The 17379-nt window shown below is 40.1% G+C and overlaps 1 protein-coding gene and 1 long non-coding RNA gene across 4 annotated transcripts in view; one reads left to right on the top strand and one right to left on the bottom strand.

Moving 5' to 3' along the window:
* cdin1 (CDAN1 interacting nuclease 1) overlaps positions 1 to 4653 on the bottom strand; it is a 55331-nt gene extending 50678 nt beyond the window's left edge. For both annotated transcript variants that reach the window (XM_019277176.2, XM_027274941.1), the window contains exons 1-2: positions 4533 to 4653; positions 4170 to 4283 (exon numbers count right to left, since the gene is read on the bottom strand). In XM_019277176.2, the coding sequence (XP_019132721.1) occupies positions 4170 to 4270 (101 nt within the window). In that variant the 5' untranslated portion in view covers positions 4271 to 4283; positions 4533 to 4653. The remainder of the gene's footprint in view (positions 1 to 4169; positions 4284 to 4532) is intronic.
* An 84-nt stretch (positions 4654 to 4737) lies between these two features.
* Positions 4738 to 17114, top strand: LOC113744618 (uncharacterized). 2 transcript variants are annotated; one of them, XR_003461681.1, is made up of 4 exons: positions 4738 to 4805; positions 5558 to 5628; positions 6109 to 6137; positions 17001 to 17114. It is a non-coding gene; the product is annotated as an uncharacterized LOC113744618 (long non-coding RNA). The 2 variants fall into 2 exon arrangements; XR_003461680.1 differs by lacking the exon at positions 17001 to 17114 and adding an exon at positions 9089 to 9178.
* The last annotated feature ends 265 nt before the right edge of the window (positions 17115 to 17379 follow it).

The following is a 17379-nucleotide window of genomic DNA, read 5'->3' as shown; positions in this document are numbered from 1 at the left end:
CATACATAAGTACAGTAATTGCACATTATCTCACAAAGCGAATACTAATAATATAATAATAATAATAATAATAAGAATAATAATAATAATAATATAATAATAATAATAATAATATACAGTATCATGATATCATCACAATAATTTCAATAAAAGATATTGAAACTATTAACTAACATTTCCATATATTGATTAGACTAAAGTTATTTTTTTTAAAAAATAGAATATTTTACATTTTAAAAATGATAAAAAAAAAATGACATGTCCTCTGCAATCAAAAAGTGGCACATGCCCCTGAATAAACCACCACAGCCTCCACCATGACACTGACAGACAACGCATGAATCTAGGCTCACTCAGCACCGCTTGCATCGTTTGGAAATCATCCTGTGCGATGAGAAATGATTTGATATCCAGATACCTGTCTTTTCTATCTGTCTCACTATTATAACCCAACCAATCTTTTGCCCACCCCCTCAGAGCAGGTGGTCCACAACAAACCGCTAACCCCCCCTCCAAACACCCTCCCCTGCCCGCTCAGCCTGGCCAATATTTACGCAGTGGCAGGGCTCCCACACAGTCCGCAGGGGACAGGAGGGTGGTGTGGGGGGGGTGGCTGACTGCCGTGCCTGAGCGCATGCTAAGAGATGATGGATGGCCTAGTCGATATGTTATGTCTTAAGAGCCTGATTTCCTGCCAGTCCAATCACTAACCCTCCAGAGCCCAGCTCAGCTGATTGGACAAAACCAGAATAATTTCGCAGGCTGTGAAAAACACTGCTGCCGTGCCTGTCTGTCAGGCCCAGTGACGAGACTCAGGGATTTTAAAGAGCAAGGGCCTCCCCAAGATTGGTTATGTGAACGAAATAATACAATAAACCAGCAAGACTAAACAAAAGAGCCAGCACCTCCGGAGAGAACAGAGATCGTGCAGAATTATTGGAATGAAAACCGGCCAATGTTTTCCTTTATTATTACACCCACCAGTACCACTTTTGGAAAAAAAAAAACTGGCATTTGTGTCTGTTTGTTAAGACAGTTTGGATTAGGGGAACCAAAAGGAGAAGGAACACTCAAAATAACATGAGAAGGACCTCCTAGTGTTGGTGCCTAAACATGCGGATACTGGATGAACTTTATACGCATGACATTCTGTAAAATGCTGACAGTGTGAACAAAGGCAAAGGCTCAAGCTCCGCCGTGTCCCCTTTGGGACCTGATACCTTCTTCTAGATTGGTGATTAGGGCACAATGAAAGTAAGAAGCTCCAATACATACGACTTTGTAAGTGACCTCGACGGGATCAGCCGTGGTGTCCTGGTGGCCTTGGGGGATTACACTGTTCACGTTCAATAAGTGGGCCCTCAGTGTCAAGGAGAAAGGCAAACACACCATTTTCAGCTCCACTGAAAGAGGGCAGAATAGAGAGAATCTCCATTTAATTAACATCCAAATGACCACGTGAGAACATTAACATGGCAGCTGTTGCAAATGATAATGTGTAACCCCATGCTAATATTAAGTTTTGGTCTAATTTAACATGTCAACCAAGTTATTTAAAAAAAATAATAATAATATTTTATACATTTTAAAAATGATTAAAAAAAATAGACATGTCCTCTACAATCAAAAAGATGGCACATGCCCCTGAATAAACCACCACAGCCTCCACCATGACACTGACAGACAACGCATGAATCTACGGCTCACTCAGCACCGCTTGCATCGTTTGGAAATCATCCTGTGCGATGAGAAATGATTTGATATCCAGATACCTGTCTTTTCTATCTGTCTCACTATTATAACCCAACCAATCTTTTGCCCACCCCCTCAGAGCAGGCTTGTCCACAACAAACCGCTAACCCCCCCTCCAAACACCCTCCCCTGCCAGCTCCAGCCTGGCCAATATTTACGCAGTGGCAGGGCTCCCACACAGTCCGAGGGGACAGGAGGGGTGTGGGGCGGGGGTGGCTGACTGCCGTGCCTGAGCGCATGCTAAGAGATGATGGATGGCCTAGTCGATATGTTATGTCTTAAGAGCCTGATTTCCTGCCAGTCCAATCACTAACCCTCCAGAGCCCAGCTCAGCTGATTGGACAACCAGAATAATTTCGCAGGCTGTGAAAACACTGCTGCCGTGCCTGTCTGTCAGGCCCAGTGACGAGACTCAGGGATTTTAAAGAGCAAGGGCCTCCCCAAGATTGGTTATGGTGAACGAAATAATAACAATAACCAGCAAGACTAAACAAAAGAGCCAGCACCTCCGGGAGAGACAGAGATCGTGCAGAATTATTGGAATGAAAACCGGCCAATGTTTTCCTTTAATTATTACACCCACCAGTACCACTTTTGGAAAAAAAAAACTGGCATTTGGTCTGTTTGTTAAAGACAGTTTGGATTAGGGGAACCAAAAGGAGAAAGGAAACTCAAAATAAACATGAGAAGGACCTCCTAGTGTTGGTGCCTAAACATGCAGGATACTGGATGAACTTTATACGCATGACATATTCTGTAAAATGCTGACAGTGTGAACAAAGGCAAAGGCTCAAGCTCCGCCGTGTCCCCTTTGGGGACCTGATACCTTCTTCTAGATTGGTGATTAGGGCACAATGAAAGTAGGAAGCTCCAAATACATACGACTTTGTAAGTGACCTCGACGGGATCAGCCGTGGTGTCCTGGTGGCCTTGGGGGATTACACATGTTCACGTTCAATAAAGTGAGGGCCCTCAGTGTCAAGGAGAAAGGCAAACACAACCATTAACCTCTCTCTCTCTCTCTCTCTCTCTCTCTTCAATTTCTGGATGTGCATCAGGCGCTTGCATTGGCAAAACACCGGCTAAAGCCGGGGTGGGAACTTATACAGAAACCTGTGTGGAATTAACTAGTGATCATAATGGGCATAATAATAATATGAGATTAAATAATATACAGGTGGATAAATTATGTCACTGTGGGGAGTTGATAGATAAAATCATGAAGGGATTTACTTTAACTCGCTCTCGTGTGTATAGCTAACTAAAATGTGAATTAGGTTTTTGTATTTGTTTTTGTTTTGATACCTCAGGGCTTATGGACATCCTATAACCAATGTATCTAGCCCATATAATGTATAATTTAAGATGGGGCAAGTGACATTTATTTGATTTTAAGTCAAACACCAGATCTATACAATATAATATAATCTATACTCAAAACAAGTCAGACTAGAATTTAAATGTGTGATAACTGTGACAGACCTACATTTTACAAAACATAAACAGATGAAGTGTTTGTGATTGCAACATTTTTTTATTTTTGCATGATTCAACTACTGAAAAGGTGTTGATGATTCTGTGGGGCCCTCAGCTGGGGATGGCCCACAAAAATTCCTGCAGGTTGTAGGAAATAATTAAGAAAAGCCCAGACTATATTCTCTCAGGAGGTGGGGGGAGAATCCCTGTCTGTGTGCCTGATTCAACCACTGAAAAAGGTGAAAATATTGCAGTATATAAACATTAATGACGTGTCGCTGCAGTGAAATTATGATTTATGATTTAAAACTCAAAGATCTGATCTCTTTGAATCTCTTTGATCTAAATCCATATAGAAAGATCTAGAGACTGAATCATGGAGGTGTTGTTGTTTTAGCTGAGGTTGTCGATTTCATGGCTTGTATTGTACTTTTTATTATTTTTAGACTACTATGTGCTGTAATATTGTCTGTGTGTCTGTTTTGGTTTGACCTGTTCTTAGTTTATGCTGCTGTCTGTCTGTCTTGACCAGGACTCCCTTGAAAAAGAGATTTTTTAAATCTCAATGGGACCTTTCCTGGTTAAATAAAGGTTTAATAATAATAATAATGATAATAAAAATAGTATTACATTGAAACCTATTAGTTTTATCAGCAGTTTAAGAAGTTTTTGGCCAGGACTGTATATCATATTTTAGTTGTAGGCTAGGACAGTCATGGAAAAAGTTCACAAGCTACTACATCCTCCAAAACTGGATGTGTACTTTAAAATAATATCTAAACACGTTTTGTTTTGTGTATTTAAAACATTAATCATTTATTCACAATGCACACAATAAGACAACATGACACGCTTATGCACAGCAGCGTCTCACAGGTAAACAAACACACCTGCAGCTGTGCAGGACACACATCAGCATGTGCGTAACTTCGGACACTTACTTTGGAAATCTGTCCTTCAGCATCTTCATACACTGGCGGGTCGGTCTCAGCTGCTCGGTCCATCTCACTATCTCTTTATATTCAGCTCGGGATAGTCTCATCTTGCTTGTCTATCTGTACAAACAGAGAGTTACAGAGAGTTTGATCACGCATCTGACAGCTGTCAAAAACAGCTGGAGCTCCTCCTGCTAACCAAACTTAGCTTCACGTTACGGCTAACGCGACGCATCAAAACGCGTCCCACGTCACAAAATAAAACAGTTAGCTTCACTTTGAAGCATTACTGACTGACTATTAAAGGCAACGCGTTGTTAAACGTGACTCCAGGCCGGTAAATAACACGTAAAGAGGTTTGTTGTTTACCATTCGCTCCTGCTGCCTGTGTGCGGATTCCCGCTAGGAAGTTGAAGAAGTGACTTTTGTGTGAGCTGCACGTTGATTGGTCGATACGTCCGAGCGGCTGAGTATACACGCAGGTGATTGGTTACCGAAAGCAAGCACGGTGGAGGCGGTGTTCAGCTACAGACATGCTGCATGTGCGAAAACATCATAATGCAATAATGCAGCGTGGATCCTCAGTGAAATGTCACAATGCAGCGTGGATCCTCAGTGAAATGCAAGCTGATGCAGAGACAGGTACTGGAAATGAATCGACAGAGCAAAGAAAATATAAAAAGTAGTTCAACTGCAGCAGAGCTGACAGAAATAGATAGAGAAAGGAGCGTGTGTAACGTATAAATGTAGTGACTTTAACACTGTCTGTGTCAATAATTTCATTTCATAATGTGTTCCTATGTAAATTGCACATCCTAACAGAAAGGCCCAGTTAAAACAAAGTGTTTGTAATATTAATTTACTTGTATAATATTAGCAAACTTCTTAAACTGCTGATAAAACTAATAGGTTTCAATGTAATACTATTTTTATTATCATTATTATTATTATTAAACCTTTATTTACCCAGGAAAGGTCCCATTGAGATTAAAAAAATCTCTTTATCAAGGGAGTCCTGGTCAAGACAGACAGACAGCAGCACAAACTAAGAACAGGTCAAACCAAAACAGACACACAGACAATATTACAACACATAGTAGTCTAAAAATGCTAAAAGTACAATACAAGCCATGAAATCAACAACCTCAGCACCTCCATGATTCAGTCTCTAGATCTTTCTATATGGATTTAGATCAAAGAGATTCAAAGAGATCAGATCTTTGAGTTTTAAATCATAAATCATAATTTCGCTGCAGTGACACGTCATTAATGTTTATATACTGCAATATTTTCACCTTTTCAGTGGTTGAATCATGCACACAGACAGGGATTCTCCCCCACCTCCTGAGAGAATATAGTCTGGGCTTTTCTTAATTATTTCCTACAACCTGCAGGAATTTTTGTGGGCCATCCCCAGCTGAGGGCCCCACAGAATCATCAACACCTTTCCACCTCACCAATGAAGGTAGTGCTTTAAATGCCTCCGGCAGAAATATGTAAATCAGACCAAGGATGATGATGTACTATAGAGCACTGTAGTGGAAAATACTTGGGAAATTTGTTAAACATACAAGAATAATGTTAAGTTTTGAAAGATACATGTTTGCTCTGCTTGTAGTTGTAGCAAGCAAGTGTAACTGTTGAATTTCAATAGAAAGAGCTACAAATGCAAACTGATATTTGAGGGGAAATAGTCAATAGTTAATTAATGATTTATTTAGTTTCTTTATTTCCCTCTGAACCATATGATTGCTTCGTGTTCTGGAGTGTTGATTTTAGACAACACAGATAGGACTAAAAATCTTTAAGAGCTAATTTGTCAAATACATCCCTTGAGATCAATATAATTTTACAATGGCATTGTTGTGTAATTAGTCTCTGAACAGTGCTAAACCTCAGTCTACCCTAATAGATTTTCTCTTTAACCATCTCTCTTTACACACAGATGCAGGGAAGTCCCAAAGACATTTTATGGTGAGTTTTATTTTTATTTTGTTCTATTTTATTGTCATTTTTTTATTTAGCAAACAAAAAATCAACACAATCACCACAAATAATTAGTTTAAAAAAAGAACAAAAATCTCAACTCAAATTGGCATTGTTGTCTACCAGCCTTTGACTATATGAAATAATTCTATGGTCTATTCTTTTGACATCAACATTGCTGGTTTACTCCATTGTGGGTGCACAATGCATCGGTGTGCAGAAAGGCTCTATCTGACCTGTGGTGCATCAGAAAATAGAGCTCATTGTTGTTGGGCAGTGTAGTATGATGTCTGAGATGAGCTGAGGTCTCGGGCTGTGTGTTCACCGGCACAGTCCCTGGATCTGAAAGGGCTCAGTGCTCTGTGGTGGCTACAAAAGGGAGCTGTGTAGTGGGATTGGTATGGCCAGATAAGATCAGGGCCTCTGAGGAAGTCTGGTCTGATTGCTACAAAGGGCTGAGGTCAGGGGCAGGAGGAGCAGTTTACTCATCTAGGTATCAGAGGATCAGGGGGTTTGGTGGGGAGCCGCGTGTGTAATAGGTATAAAAGGATCAGTGTAATGTGATGGTATAAAAAGATAAAAATCAGAGAAGGGGTTGGAAGGCAGTGTACTGTAATGGCCCCAAAAGCAAGGGGATCCGAGATTTTGTTGCGTGTAGGTGTCGGTTCATGTGTGTACGCGCACACACAAAATCAGTTTGTGTGCATCTTTGATGGCTGTGCGAGCCACGGTGAGCTGTGATGAGAGCTGAAGGAGAGAGAGCGAGGCGATGGAGGGGATACAGGGAAAGGATGCAGGGGGAAAGACGAGTGCTTTGGAGGCTGCGTGTAAACAGGGCAGTGGTACACACAGTGCTGTTAACCAGCTGTGAAGCCTGCTCACAGTGGGAGATGAATTTACAAAGGATGTCTCCCTCTGATATCCAGGAGATGCTGCACTGATCTCTGCTCCACTGCTCTCGGCACACCATTGTAGTGCTAAGCACTGTGCCACTAATGGCACTTATATACCTTAATGCCTGGAAAACATTTACATTTTGCTTGCAGCAGAGAGAGAGAGAGAGAGAGTGTGGCTGTGCAGAGGAGAAAATGGGTATATGTGAGTGTGTGTGTAGGTGTGTGTGTGTGTGTGAGAGAGTATTATTTTTTTATTTTTTTTATCGACAGCATCTTCAGTCGATGAATCTAAGATTTGTGAGGTTGTGTAATTTCCTTTACTCATCACACAGTTTAAGGAAATTGCAAGTCCTCCCATGTCGTGCACATTAGTCCCCCCTTACCATATCCAGTGATATTACTCACCGTACAGACAGAGCATTTTGTTACACTAGATTGTCAGCATTACTGTCATAATGTTTCTTTTTTTTCCATTTGTGAAGTCAGTGACTTCACTCCTCTGCACCACAGAATTGCTCTCCAATCTTCAGGGAGTCTGGGATCTCAGCTCTAAAATTCACAGTTTAAACATGAGGCAAGCCATAACCAGGAAATGCCTGTAGTATTAGCAAGGTATCGGATTCATGCATTCCCCCCCCCCCGAACAGCATGACTGCCCCTGAAAATCCCACATCCATATTTTACATCACGGAAGACAAGACACATGTGTTTCACCCTAGCTTTCAAAGCTGTTTCTTCCATTTATTTTATTATCCTTTAATGAATTTAATTAGAGGACATGCAATTAAATGCAATCGGGCTCACCCCCATAACATACACACTTGCATAATGCACATGCACACATTTGGCTCCCAAAACAACATGTGCAATGTGAACAAATTTACTGGATTAATAGGGGATTGATAATATTTTGGGATTGTATTTCACTCTAAACGGCTGCACGCGGAAACAAAGGCTGCAGCCCAGGCTCATTAATCATAGTCAACGGGTTGCCCGGGTGCAATTTGCATGTCCGAGGTGGCTGCACATGCTGCCGTTCAGACTAGGTTGCTGGATCTGCCTCGATTTGGCCAGACCGTTAACGCTGCGTCAATCAAGGATAACCCAATAACAGTATGACAGAGGAAGAGGGGAAAAAAAACATTTTCTCCTCATTACCCAACACTCCTTCCCCTCCCTTCCTCCCCCCATCTACCCAACTTCTTATTTTAGTTAGCATTAATTACACTGGCCTGATGAAAAATGAAACCATTCTGTTGCATTTGTTACCGAGAGTAAAAAAAAAAAAATCTAAGTTCTTTTTAAGAATTATGTGTTTTTGAAATACTTTCACATTCACATTTTAAATCTTTCATTTTTCAGTATATAAATACAATTCTAAGATATATTAGTATCATCCAAATGGGATAATATTTGGTATGAATAATACATCAAACAGAAGTGTAGCTTTTTAGCCTTTGAGAAAATTTGGGGGAAATAATCACTTTTACCTATAAAGAAAACTTTTTTTGGTTCGACTATATTTTTTGTCAGTCACAGTTTGGAGCCTCACTAAGCCATTTTAACTGCAGATAATTGGGTTGAGGCGTGATGCAGTGAAGTTCAAAATGTAGCACAATTTCACAAAGCTGTAATCTCACCACTGGCTCCATATACTGAATTCTAATTATCTCATCATGAACTTTAAAAAAAAAGAGGCAATGTTTTAATGGCTTTTTAACTCCATAAGAGGTGTGCGTGTGTGTGTATGTGCATGTGTGTATGCGCATGAGATAGAAGTTGATGCATGTGTGTGTGGGTTTTTGTGTGTCAGACACACACAGACACCCACCATCACCGCACACAGACATGTGAATGCAGCTTGTGTCTGGTCTGGCCTCTCTACCTAGCTCTGCTGCCGAGGCTCACGCTGTGCTCTCCCCCCATCCCCTAATATCCTGGAGGCATTTTTCTCATTATCAAATATTGTTTGATGTCTTTGTTTCTTGATGATTAACCATGGTCACCAAACACTGGTCTGGATTGTTTAAAATTTAATTTTAGGGCTCTGAAGTACCTGCAGAGGAGCTGACTGGTGGGGACACCCGTATTTTATGTATGCTATTTTTCACGCTGAAATGCAAGAGGACACACATTGAAAAACACAATAAATCCTGGAGGAGAATCATTAGTGGAATACTAGTGGTTTTTATGACCATTGTTATTCAACGCTGTATTGAGATGCAGTAAATTATTCTGTTTATTATGGGTTTATGGATTCAGTCCTATTTTGAGAATAATTATGTTGTTCCTCATTCTGCATAAATAAAGCTACTCTCTCTACACTTTTCTACGTGTTTAAACATAAATGTAAATGCAGCATATACACACTGTAAATATTTATTTTTTCATTGGTAGCCATTTTTATTTTTTTTTTCAAAATGATTTTTATGTATGCATCTTTTGCATATTATTCGTGTTTTGATCGCTCTGAGCATGTATATATTTCCGTGGTAATATGAACATCATAAAGACTAACATCTTGCCTCAGGATTCCAAGATTTATGACGGAATCGACATTGTAAGCAAACAAATAAGGAAACAACACTCTCCCCTAATGTCAGCATGTCAAAACTATATTGAATACTTGAAATATCTGTGTATCTAAGGCTGAATAGCAGCCATTGTATCGGTCTAATGATATTATCCTCTGAAATTTGGAGTGAAAGAAAAATGGCAGAAATGAGCAGTACCATTGTCTGCCCCATTTTATTTAAACAAATTGCAAGAGCACAGAGACACAGACAGAGGGAAAGAACGAGCAGGGGAGAGGGAGAGAGACAAAAAGAGAGAGAGAGTGCTCCGTAAATGAAAGGTTATGCGTCGTCCCATGTGTTTGTATTGTCAATAACTGGAGAAGGCTGTCAAGAAAGTGGGGAGATAAAGGTCAATAACTCAGGCAAATGTGTTTGTATTTGTACACTCCTGCTGATAGCATAGCAAACGTCAAGGCCTGTGTCTGACACCCCACAACAATAACACAAATAGTGGGGCTAGCACTAGAATAGTCATTATTATTGTTGGTGCTGGAAATGAGAGGGAACCTCAGCACATGGCTGTGACAGCCGGCGCAGTGTCACTCAAACGTCACTCCATAATGAAACACGCCAGAGATCAGAAAAGGCGATGATAAAGTGTAAACACAAAGAGATTATGCTGCTGGATCATTTTGATATTTGCCTTTTCTTGTCTCTGAATAAATATGATCGTTACTGTGTTGTTTTGGAAGCACAAATGTAAATATTGAAATAATTAGGGCTGTTAGTTTTTTTTTTTTTTTCCTCAAAAATAAAATTCCTAAATTTATTAAGTCATTAATCTGTTGTCTATTTTTTTCAGCCAGTGCTAATCATCAAGCGTACATATTGTTAACAATAGTTAAAATAAATTAAGCCAATAAAATGGCTGCTTAAGAATTTTCCATTTTCCCCCCAAAAGACAAAATAGCAAGTAAATAAAATGTATTTTTGCCACACAAGGTTAAGCTGTAATGTAAAAGCTTAATTTATTTTTCATGATTCCTATACATGTTCAAGTGTTATTTTATTACACAGCCATTTAGTGTATCTCTCTGTGGCCTTGAGTGTAATAAATGTGCAATTAACAGACTTAACTAATTCATGAGGAACATTGTGAAACTAACGAAGGGCATAACTACTGTACAGACGCTGCTGTCATTGGTGAATATTGTTATTGTTCTGCTTTTAATTGCAGTAGGAGGAGGAGAAGGAGGAGGAGGAGGAGGAGAAGGAGGAGGATGAGGAGGAGGCGGCAGCGTGTTTTGAATATACGTCCTCAGTTACCATAGCAAAAAAAGAAACACTGGCTCCTTCCTGACAGTTATATCTAGCGTCAGGGGTACGTGGAGGTGTTAACTTCTCTGGTTTAACCAGTTACCAAAACAAATGACCCTTTTTAACGTCCAACACAAAGACAACAGATAGAAGTAGTAATGGATCAAGTAACAGCGTGAAATCCTCCGGCCATTCGTCTTGATCTGTGGTCAAAGAAAAGGTCCCTGCTATTTTTTTGTCTCATTAACACACATGCTTCCTTTTTTTTATTCTAGATATAATTTCTGCTATTTTAACTGTTGTCACTGTGGAATCAGCATTAAATAGTGCGCTCCTTTCTTTTAGGAAACTGCAATAATTAAAGCTATAAATCATTTTAAGTAAATATATATTTTAAAAAAACAGCTTTAAACTGGTACTTCTCATTCTGTGCTGGAAGTATATTTAGGTGTATACCTGAGAAGCTTGTTTTCTGTTGAATCATCAGCACACAAGCTCGCAAAATTTGCAAACGTTGTCCTATTGTTGTGAGCAGATGAAGCAAAATGTACTTTTAGTAAGTATATAAAGTCCATAGGGGAAAGCGGATCCCTCTCCCTCTGTCACCCTCTCCCCAGTCAGTTTGTTTGTTGGCTGTAGAGCCTCGTAGTGGTTTACATTACATATGATTATGTAAATCTGGAGCTGTTCCTGTGCATTATGGGCCAACGCATTGTCAAGATCTTTCTAAAGCAGTCAAGTAGCTATTTCTGAATTCTTTTATTATCTGAGAGTGCAACAAAGAAAGTCTTTTGTTCACTGTTTGCCGCACACACACTCGCATGCATACACACAAACACACACACACACACACATACACGCGCACTGCTCCTGCTGCCGTCCATGACTTACTACTGTCCCCTAGTGGTGCTTGACTCCATAGTCTCTCTTAACTCTCCATTTCCATCAACTTTCCACTCTTCCGTTCACCTGACTTCCCCCTGTCTTTGTCCCGCTCCTCCTCCTATGTGTGCCTTCTCTCTGCCTTATCATGCTCAAACATTTAAAGGGTTGATTTGTTGTATTGTATGACAGAGAGCTCCAATTATGCATTGCTGTGTCCACAGTGGCTTTTCCTTCAATGGCTGGCTCAAACAGTGTCAACAAAAACAGGAACCCTGATGTTTTGTAGCTATTGTGAGGCCAGAGCTCGTGTCAATAAGGTATTGTTTAGTCAGAGTGCCACACCGAAACTGCAGTGAGAATGTTATCAGACCTGTGGAAAAAGGGTGTGAGCATAATAGTGCTAAAATGTAAGTATGATTGTTTGGACAAGCCCAACGCAAATGGGAACAGCTTTGGAGCCTTGTCACCACACACTTATTTTTTTTTTGTTTTGGTTTGGGTTTTTTTTTATAAGCTGAGATACACAGCATGCTTTTTTCTTTCAAAAAACATTTTGCATGACTTTTTTTCATCCCGTTCTATAATTACACCTTGATTATTTATGCTTTTTAGAATATTTTTAGGAAGGTCAAAAGAGTACTCTCTTATTCTTGCCTTCACTCAGCTGATGCTTCCTCCCCGCAGCTAATAGTATGCGTTTTTGTACTTTTTTTGTTGTCCCTTCCTGATCACTGTTATTCCAGCCCTAATTGGTGTGATAACCTGGAACAGTGCTAATAAACAATAGGGTAAAGGGGTCAGTCTCCAATGGCGCTGCACGGACACACACAGTCAAGTCACTCATGTCAAATGACCAATTATACAGGTTATAGAAGATGGCACCTGCATCTCCAGTGCCCCGTCCCTCCTGGGATAGCTCTTCAACGAGAGGACTATCACTCAAACCCAAACCACATTCATTCATTAGCCTGTTAAGATGGGCATCAATTATTCATTAAGAAGGTGGCCAGTGGATTATTTCTGTCAGCACTCGGCTTATTGTATCAAAGGTTGATTATGGCTTGGTTGATTTAGTATGCACTATTGTCTGTGTGATCAATCAAAAACAAAAATGTGATGAGACTTTATTAACTAAGAACAAATATTACAAGTTAAAAGTCAACTTTGTGGAAAAAACTTTTTACTGCAATCGATGTAGTTTTAAAGTTTCTTTAAGACATTCACGTGAGCTTGATTGCATATTTAAATAATATTAATTTATAGTAAAGTGCACAGCATCCACCAGCTTAAACATATCGTATGATATGGTGTCTTCTTGATTTATGAGTAAAATATGCTCATCACCTTCCCTTTTATTATTCCTGTCCCTCACTAACAATCTTGTGCTCACCTCTTTTTCTTTTTTTCCCCCAAATTCACACTCACCCCACTCTGTAAAATCTTTTTATTAGAATGTTAAAAAGTCCTGTGGGGATTTTTTTTTTTTTTTTTTTAGAGGAACTCTTAGTGTGAAGAACTAGTAAAATAGTGGTGCTAAACTGGAGGACTGACAAAGCGTTGGCTGAGACTGCAAGCATGGATTAATACAGTCCATTGTTTCCTTTGTGCAAATTCCACTGTGGATGTATTATTTATTACATCATTCATGGCGTAATTAAACTAATACTTCTTTAGAAATATTGGAGATAAGTTGTTGTTAGACTATCACTAAAAATGTACCTTAAATAATGTCAAGTGAGAGGCTTAGGTATTCCTTTTACTGTGTAACCCATGATTAATACACACATTAAAGCGTCTGTCTTAATTTGTGCAATTATCTACTTTATTTTTCCTACAGCCTCATCAGAAAGACAGTTCATCGGCAGAACTTTTTTTTTCTAATAAAACACTATAAAATGCCTGATCATTAACCTACTTTTTTTTCCTTCCTTTGACCCATAGGATACCTTTTGAAAACATGAGCGAGTAAAGTGCCATTTAAGCAAACAGGTCGTGAGTGAGGCAATGTTTTAGCAAATACAGATGGAGTGTTTAGGAGATTAGCATCCTGTTACAACACATAGCAGCGCACTTCAGTGTCATGTTTGCAGGGCTTTTTTTTTCAATGACAAATCTGACCTCCGACTTCAGAAAAGTTGTTCAAAGCAGCAGATAGCATTCAGCAGGGCAGATATGGCATGTAAATATACACAGTGTAAACAATTCATTCCTTCTTTATCAAAGAACATTTTTGTACTTGTTTTACCCTACCTTACTTTTTTTTATTCACTTACAAGCTGTGCAAAAGTCTGTATGTGTTTTTATTTTTATTAAGCATATATATGTGTGTGTGTGTTCTTAACACGCTTGAATCGTACTGTATGTATATGGCTACACAAATACACACACACGCTGTGAAAACTTTGTATGGTCAGAACACTAGATCACTCCTCTCAGTGTATTTTACCCCAGCCTTTCCTCCCTTCACCAACCCCTGCAAGTGTTAAAACAACATCCAAGTGTCATGTTGTCGCACAATGTCACCACTTCATAGGTTAGAAAAATTCATTGAGGGGAAAAAGAAATCATGGGTGCGTCGCTGTTTTCAGAGTCGTAATGAAGGATAAACACTGAGACGAGGTGACAGAGCGCAGACCTTGGACTTGGCCCTCAGCTTTGAGCCACAGCAGGCACTTACACATGATGCAATGACAGCTCTTTGAGATGGTGGGGAAATTAATTCTTGCTCAGTGTAAAGAAACTATTCATAACAGCTATGCATGAAAAAACATTAACAATTTTTCATAGGGATCAAAGTGGCCATCTGGTTAAATTCACATAGGCTATACCTTATTCATGCACCTCCTTTACTGCTCTCGGTGGATTCGCTTAATTTTCTGTCTTCCTTTTTCCCTCAGGTTTGTGCAGCACTTGCAGAGTGAGGCTCTCTCAAGAATGTGTCTAATTTAGTGGCTAAGAGGCAGATTTATACCTGTGCTAGTTATGGAGAAGGTTGCTCCCTCGAGAAGCCCAATGACTGTTTACGGGCGGCCCGACAATGCCTTAGCAGATGATGAAGCACCTGCCAGAGTTCCCCCATGTCTGTTCCATCCCTTTCTGTCTGTCTGGTCGCCTCCCTTCCTCTCACTTTCTTTCTTCTTTCACTCTTCCTTCCTTCTCTCTTTCTCAGCCCTCTCGCCGTCCTCACTCCTTCCTGTCTCCCACCCTTTATCCCGCTTTGTGTCTGTTCTCACCAGAGCCACATCTACTTCAGTTACCATGGAGTTGTGCATTTTACAACCATTCCCACCGCTCTCCCCAGAGTGAACCCATCTACTTACTCTGTCTACCACTGAGAATAAGAGAGTTTTCGTCTCCATGTCCCTCCACCATTCTTCCTCGTTGCTCCCTCCCCCTTCACACACATACTGGATAGACAAATCGACAGCAACACACGCACACATATGCACACACACACACGGGCGAACAGAACTGTGGTCAGGTTTTGTTTATGACAGGGAAAGGCAATATCAAGATTGTTTCAGAGTAGTGTCATCACGTGAAATGTATCGCTGTCAGGAGTATGTTTTATATGTCTGGGGCCCTTGGCTGAAGCCATTTTGGGAAACAGAAAATATCATATCGTATGACCTCCTCTGGTATAAAAGTAAACTATCAGCTGTAAATCCGATACACAACTACAGTAGTGTGTGTGAAGACGAAGGGAAGTGAGTTCTCTATGACATGGAGCTCGCTTGTAAAATCAAGATCAGCTGTTTCTCGCAGCAAATTCTAATGAAGATGTTTGAAATTCATTTTGTTGATGTATATGAAACTAGTATTATACGCTTCTTTGGGTGAGAGATTTTTTTTTTTTTCAAGAAACCAACATGTCTGTTTCTGATATGCTTGCCTCGCTTTCAAAACTGCAGGCTGAACGTGAAAAACGCAGTACTCATGTTTGCATCTGGTCTCAAGCTGAACAGCTGCAAATTGGAGGAATGGGAAAAGAAAATAGTGACTCTGCATTTCATTTCTGCTTTCTGCTCCTTTACTGTTCTTTTACACTAAAGAAGATTTTTTATTGATTTGATCAGAAAACATACCCCTTGCCATTTTCTCTGTTTTTTAAAACCTTTTATAAGAAGACACACTACTGCAAATAAAAAGAGTAAATACAAATACTCAGCCAGTTCCTGTATTTAAACTTTATTTATTTTCCAAATAGAAAGACCCCTAATTTTGGTCGCATCAGAATCTACATTTCTTGCAACATAACCCAATAACGATTTAATAAATCCCCACAACACATTATTTATGTCTCTCCTGATATCATTTGAGTATTAAATCATAAAGCGTTGACCAACTCCTGGTCACGGGGCTGTAATTCCAGTTTTTCTTTCTCTTAAATATCCAGGCTGCATTATACTCAATGGGCCGTAACTCGTTAATGTATGTGGTATGATTTTGCACCTGTAATTAAGTGTCAGTTTATAAACACACAAACACTAATAATACCCAGAGCTTTTCTTGGGAGAGCCTGGTGGTGGCAATAGCCCATCCATCAATGTCCCTAATGAGGCTCCATATAGACAAGTCAGTGGAGGCTTCCTGGGCCGCTCAGTCTTATTTTTCATGCTCACTATGATAACCACCCAAATCCCCGGTAAGATGATATCAGCCAAGATAGGGAAGATGTTAATGTATGTGTGTGTGTGTGTGTGTGTGTGTGTGTGTGTGTGTGTGTGTGTGTGTTTGTACTTACGGCATGTGTGTGTACGTGTATTCAGGGTCCTGTTCAAAGTCCCCATTAACCTCACTGTCATTTTAGTGTTGGTGATGTTAATCAAAACCAACACCATTAAGTGTGAGGTGGTTAATATGGCTTCTGTTTTCAATGTCGCCATTAATAACATGATGCAGAGAGGCCAACTTGAGGAGCTAATGAGGTGTCACAGGTCATTTAGACCAATCAGAAGCCACCACAGGACATTAGCTAAACAAAGGCCTTGGCTCTGCTACACTGTGCTACCGGGACAGCACAGCATGTAGGGGAGAACGTAGTTAGTGCAACAATAACAGACTTATTAAGCCGGGACAAGTTGACACCAGAACCTTGTAGAGATCTTGTTTATTTATGGTCTCAGCAAGCCCAACATTCTCCACTGAAGTTCTTATGAAGCTTATGAGTGATAATCCTCTTCCTGTATATTTGAATTATAGATCTCTCCATGTCTCTCCCTCTCTCTGTCTCTTAGGCCGCAGAAGCAAACAGCACAGAATGTGGTCGACATGTTTAGCTAAGCGATAGATCTACAGTTTCAGAAGCTGAGGCCCTTGCGCTGCGGGACGGATTTCATGCTCCGGATCGTCACCACGCCAGGGCTGGGATTCGGCCTGGGATCCTGCAGGGTATGGGAGGAGATTTCTTAACACAACATTTACAGTATCATTGGGAGGGCTGATGACACATTTGAAGGACTTTTGATTGCAGAGGTCAGTGTTACTCATGGCTAGATTGCCATAAACGCCGTGCCTCTGCCTGGTCCTAACATGAATCTGACACTTGGAACCAAGAAGAAGGTTATAATCTTTTCATTAGAAACTCAAGTCACCAAGTATTTTCATAAACATTAG

This window comes from Larimichthys crocea, chromosome XXIV, assembly GCF_000972845.2.
Source record: "Larimichthys crocea isolate SSNF chromosome XXIV, L_crocea_2.0, whole genome shotgun sequence".
Lineage (NCBI taxonomy): Eukaryota > Metazoa > Chordata > Actinopteri > Sciaenidae > Larimichthys > Larimichthys crocea.
Note: the sequence above shows the minus strand (reverse complement) of the source record. Positions and strands in the feature narration are given on the sequence as shown.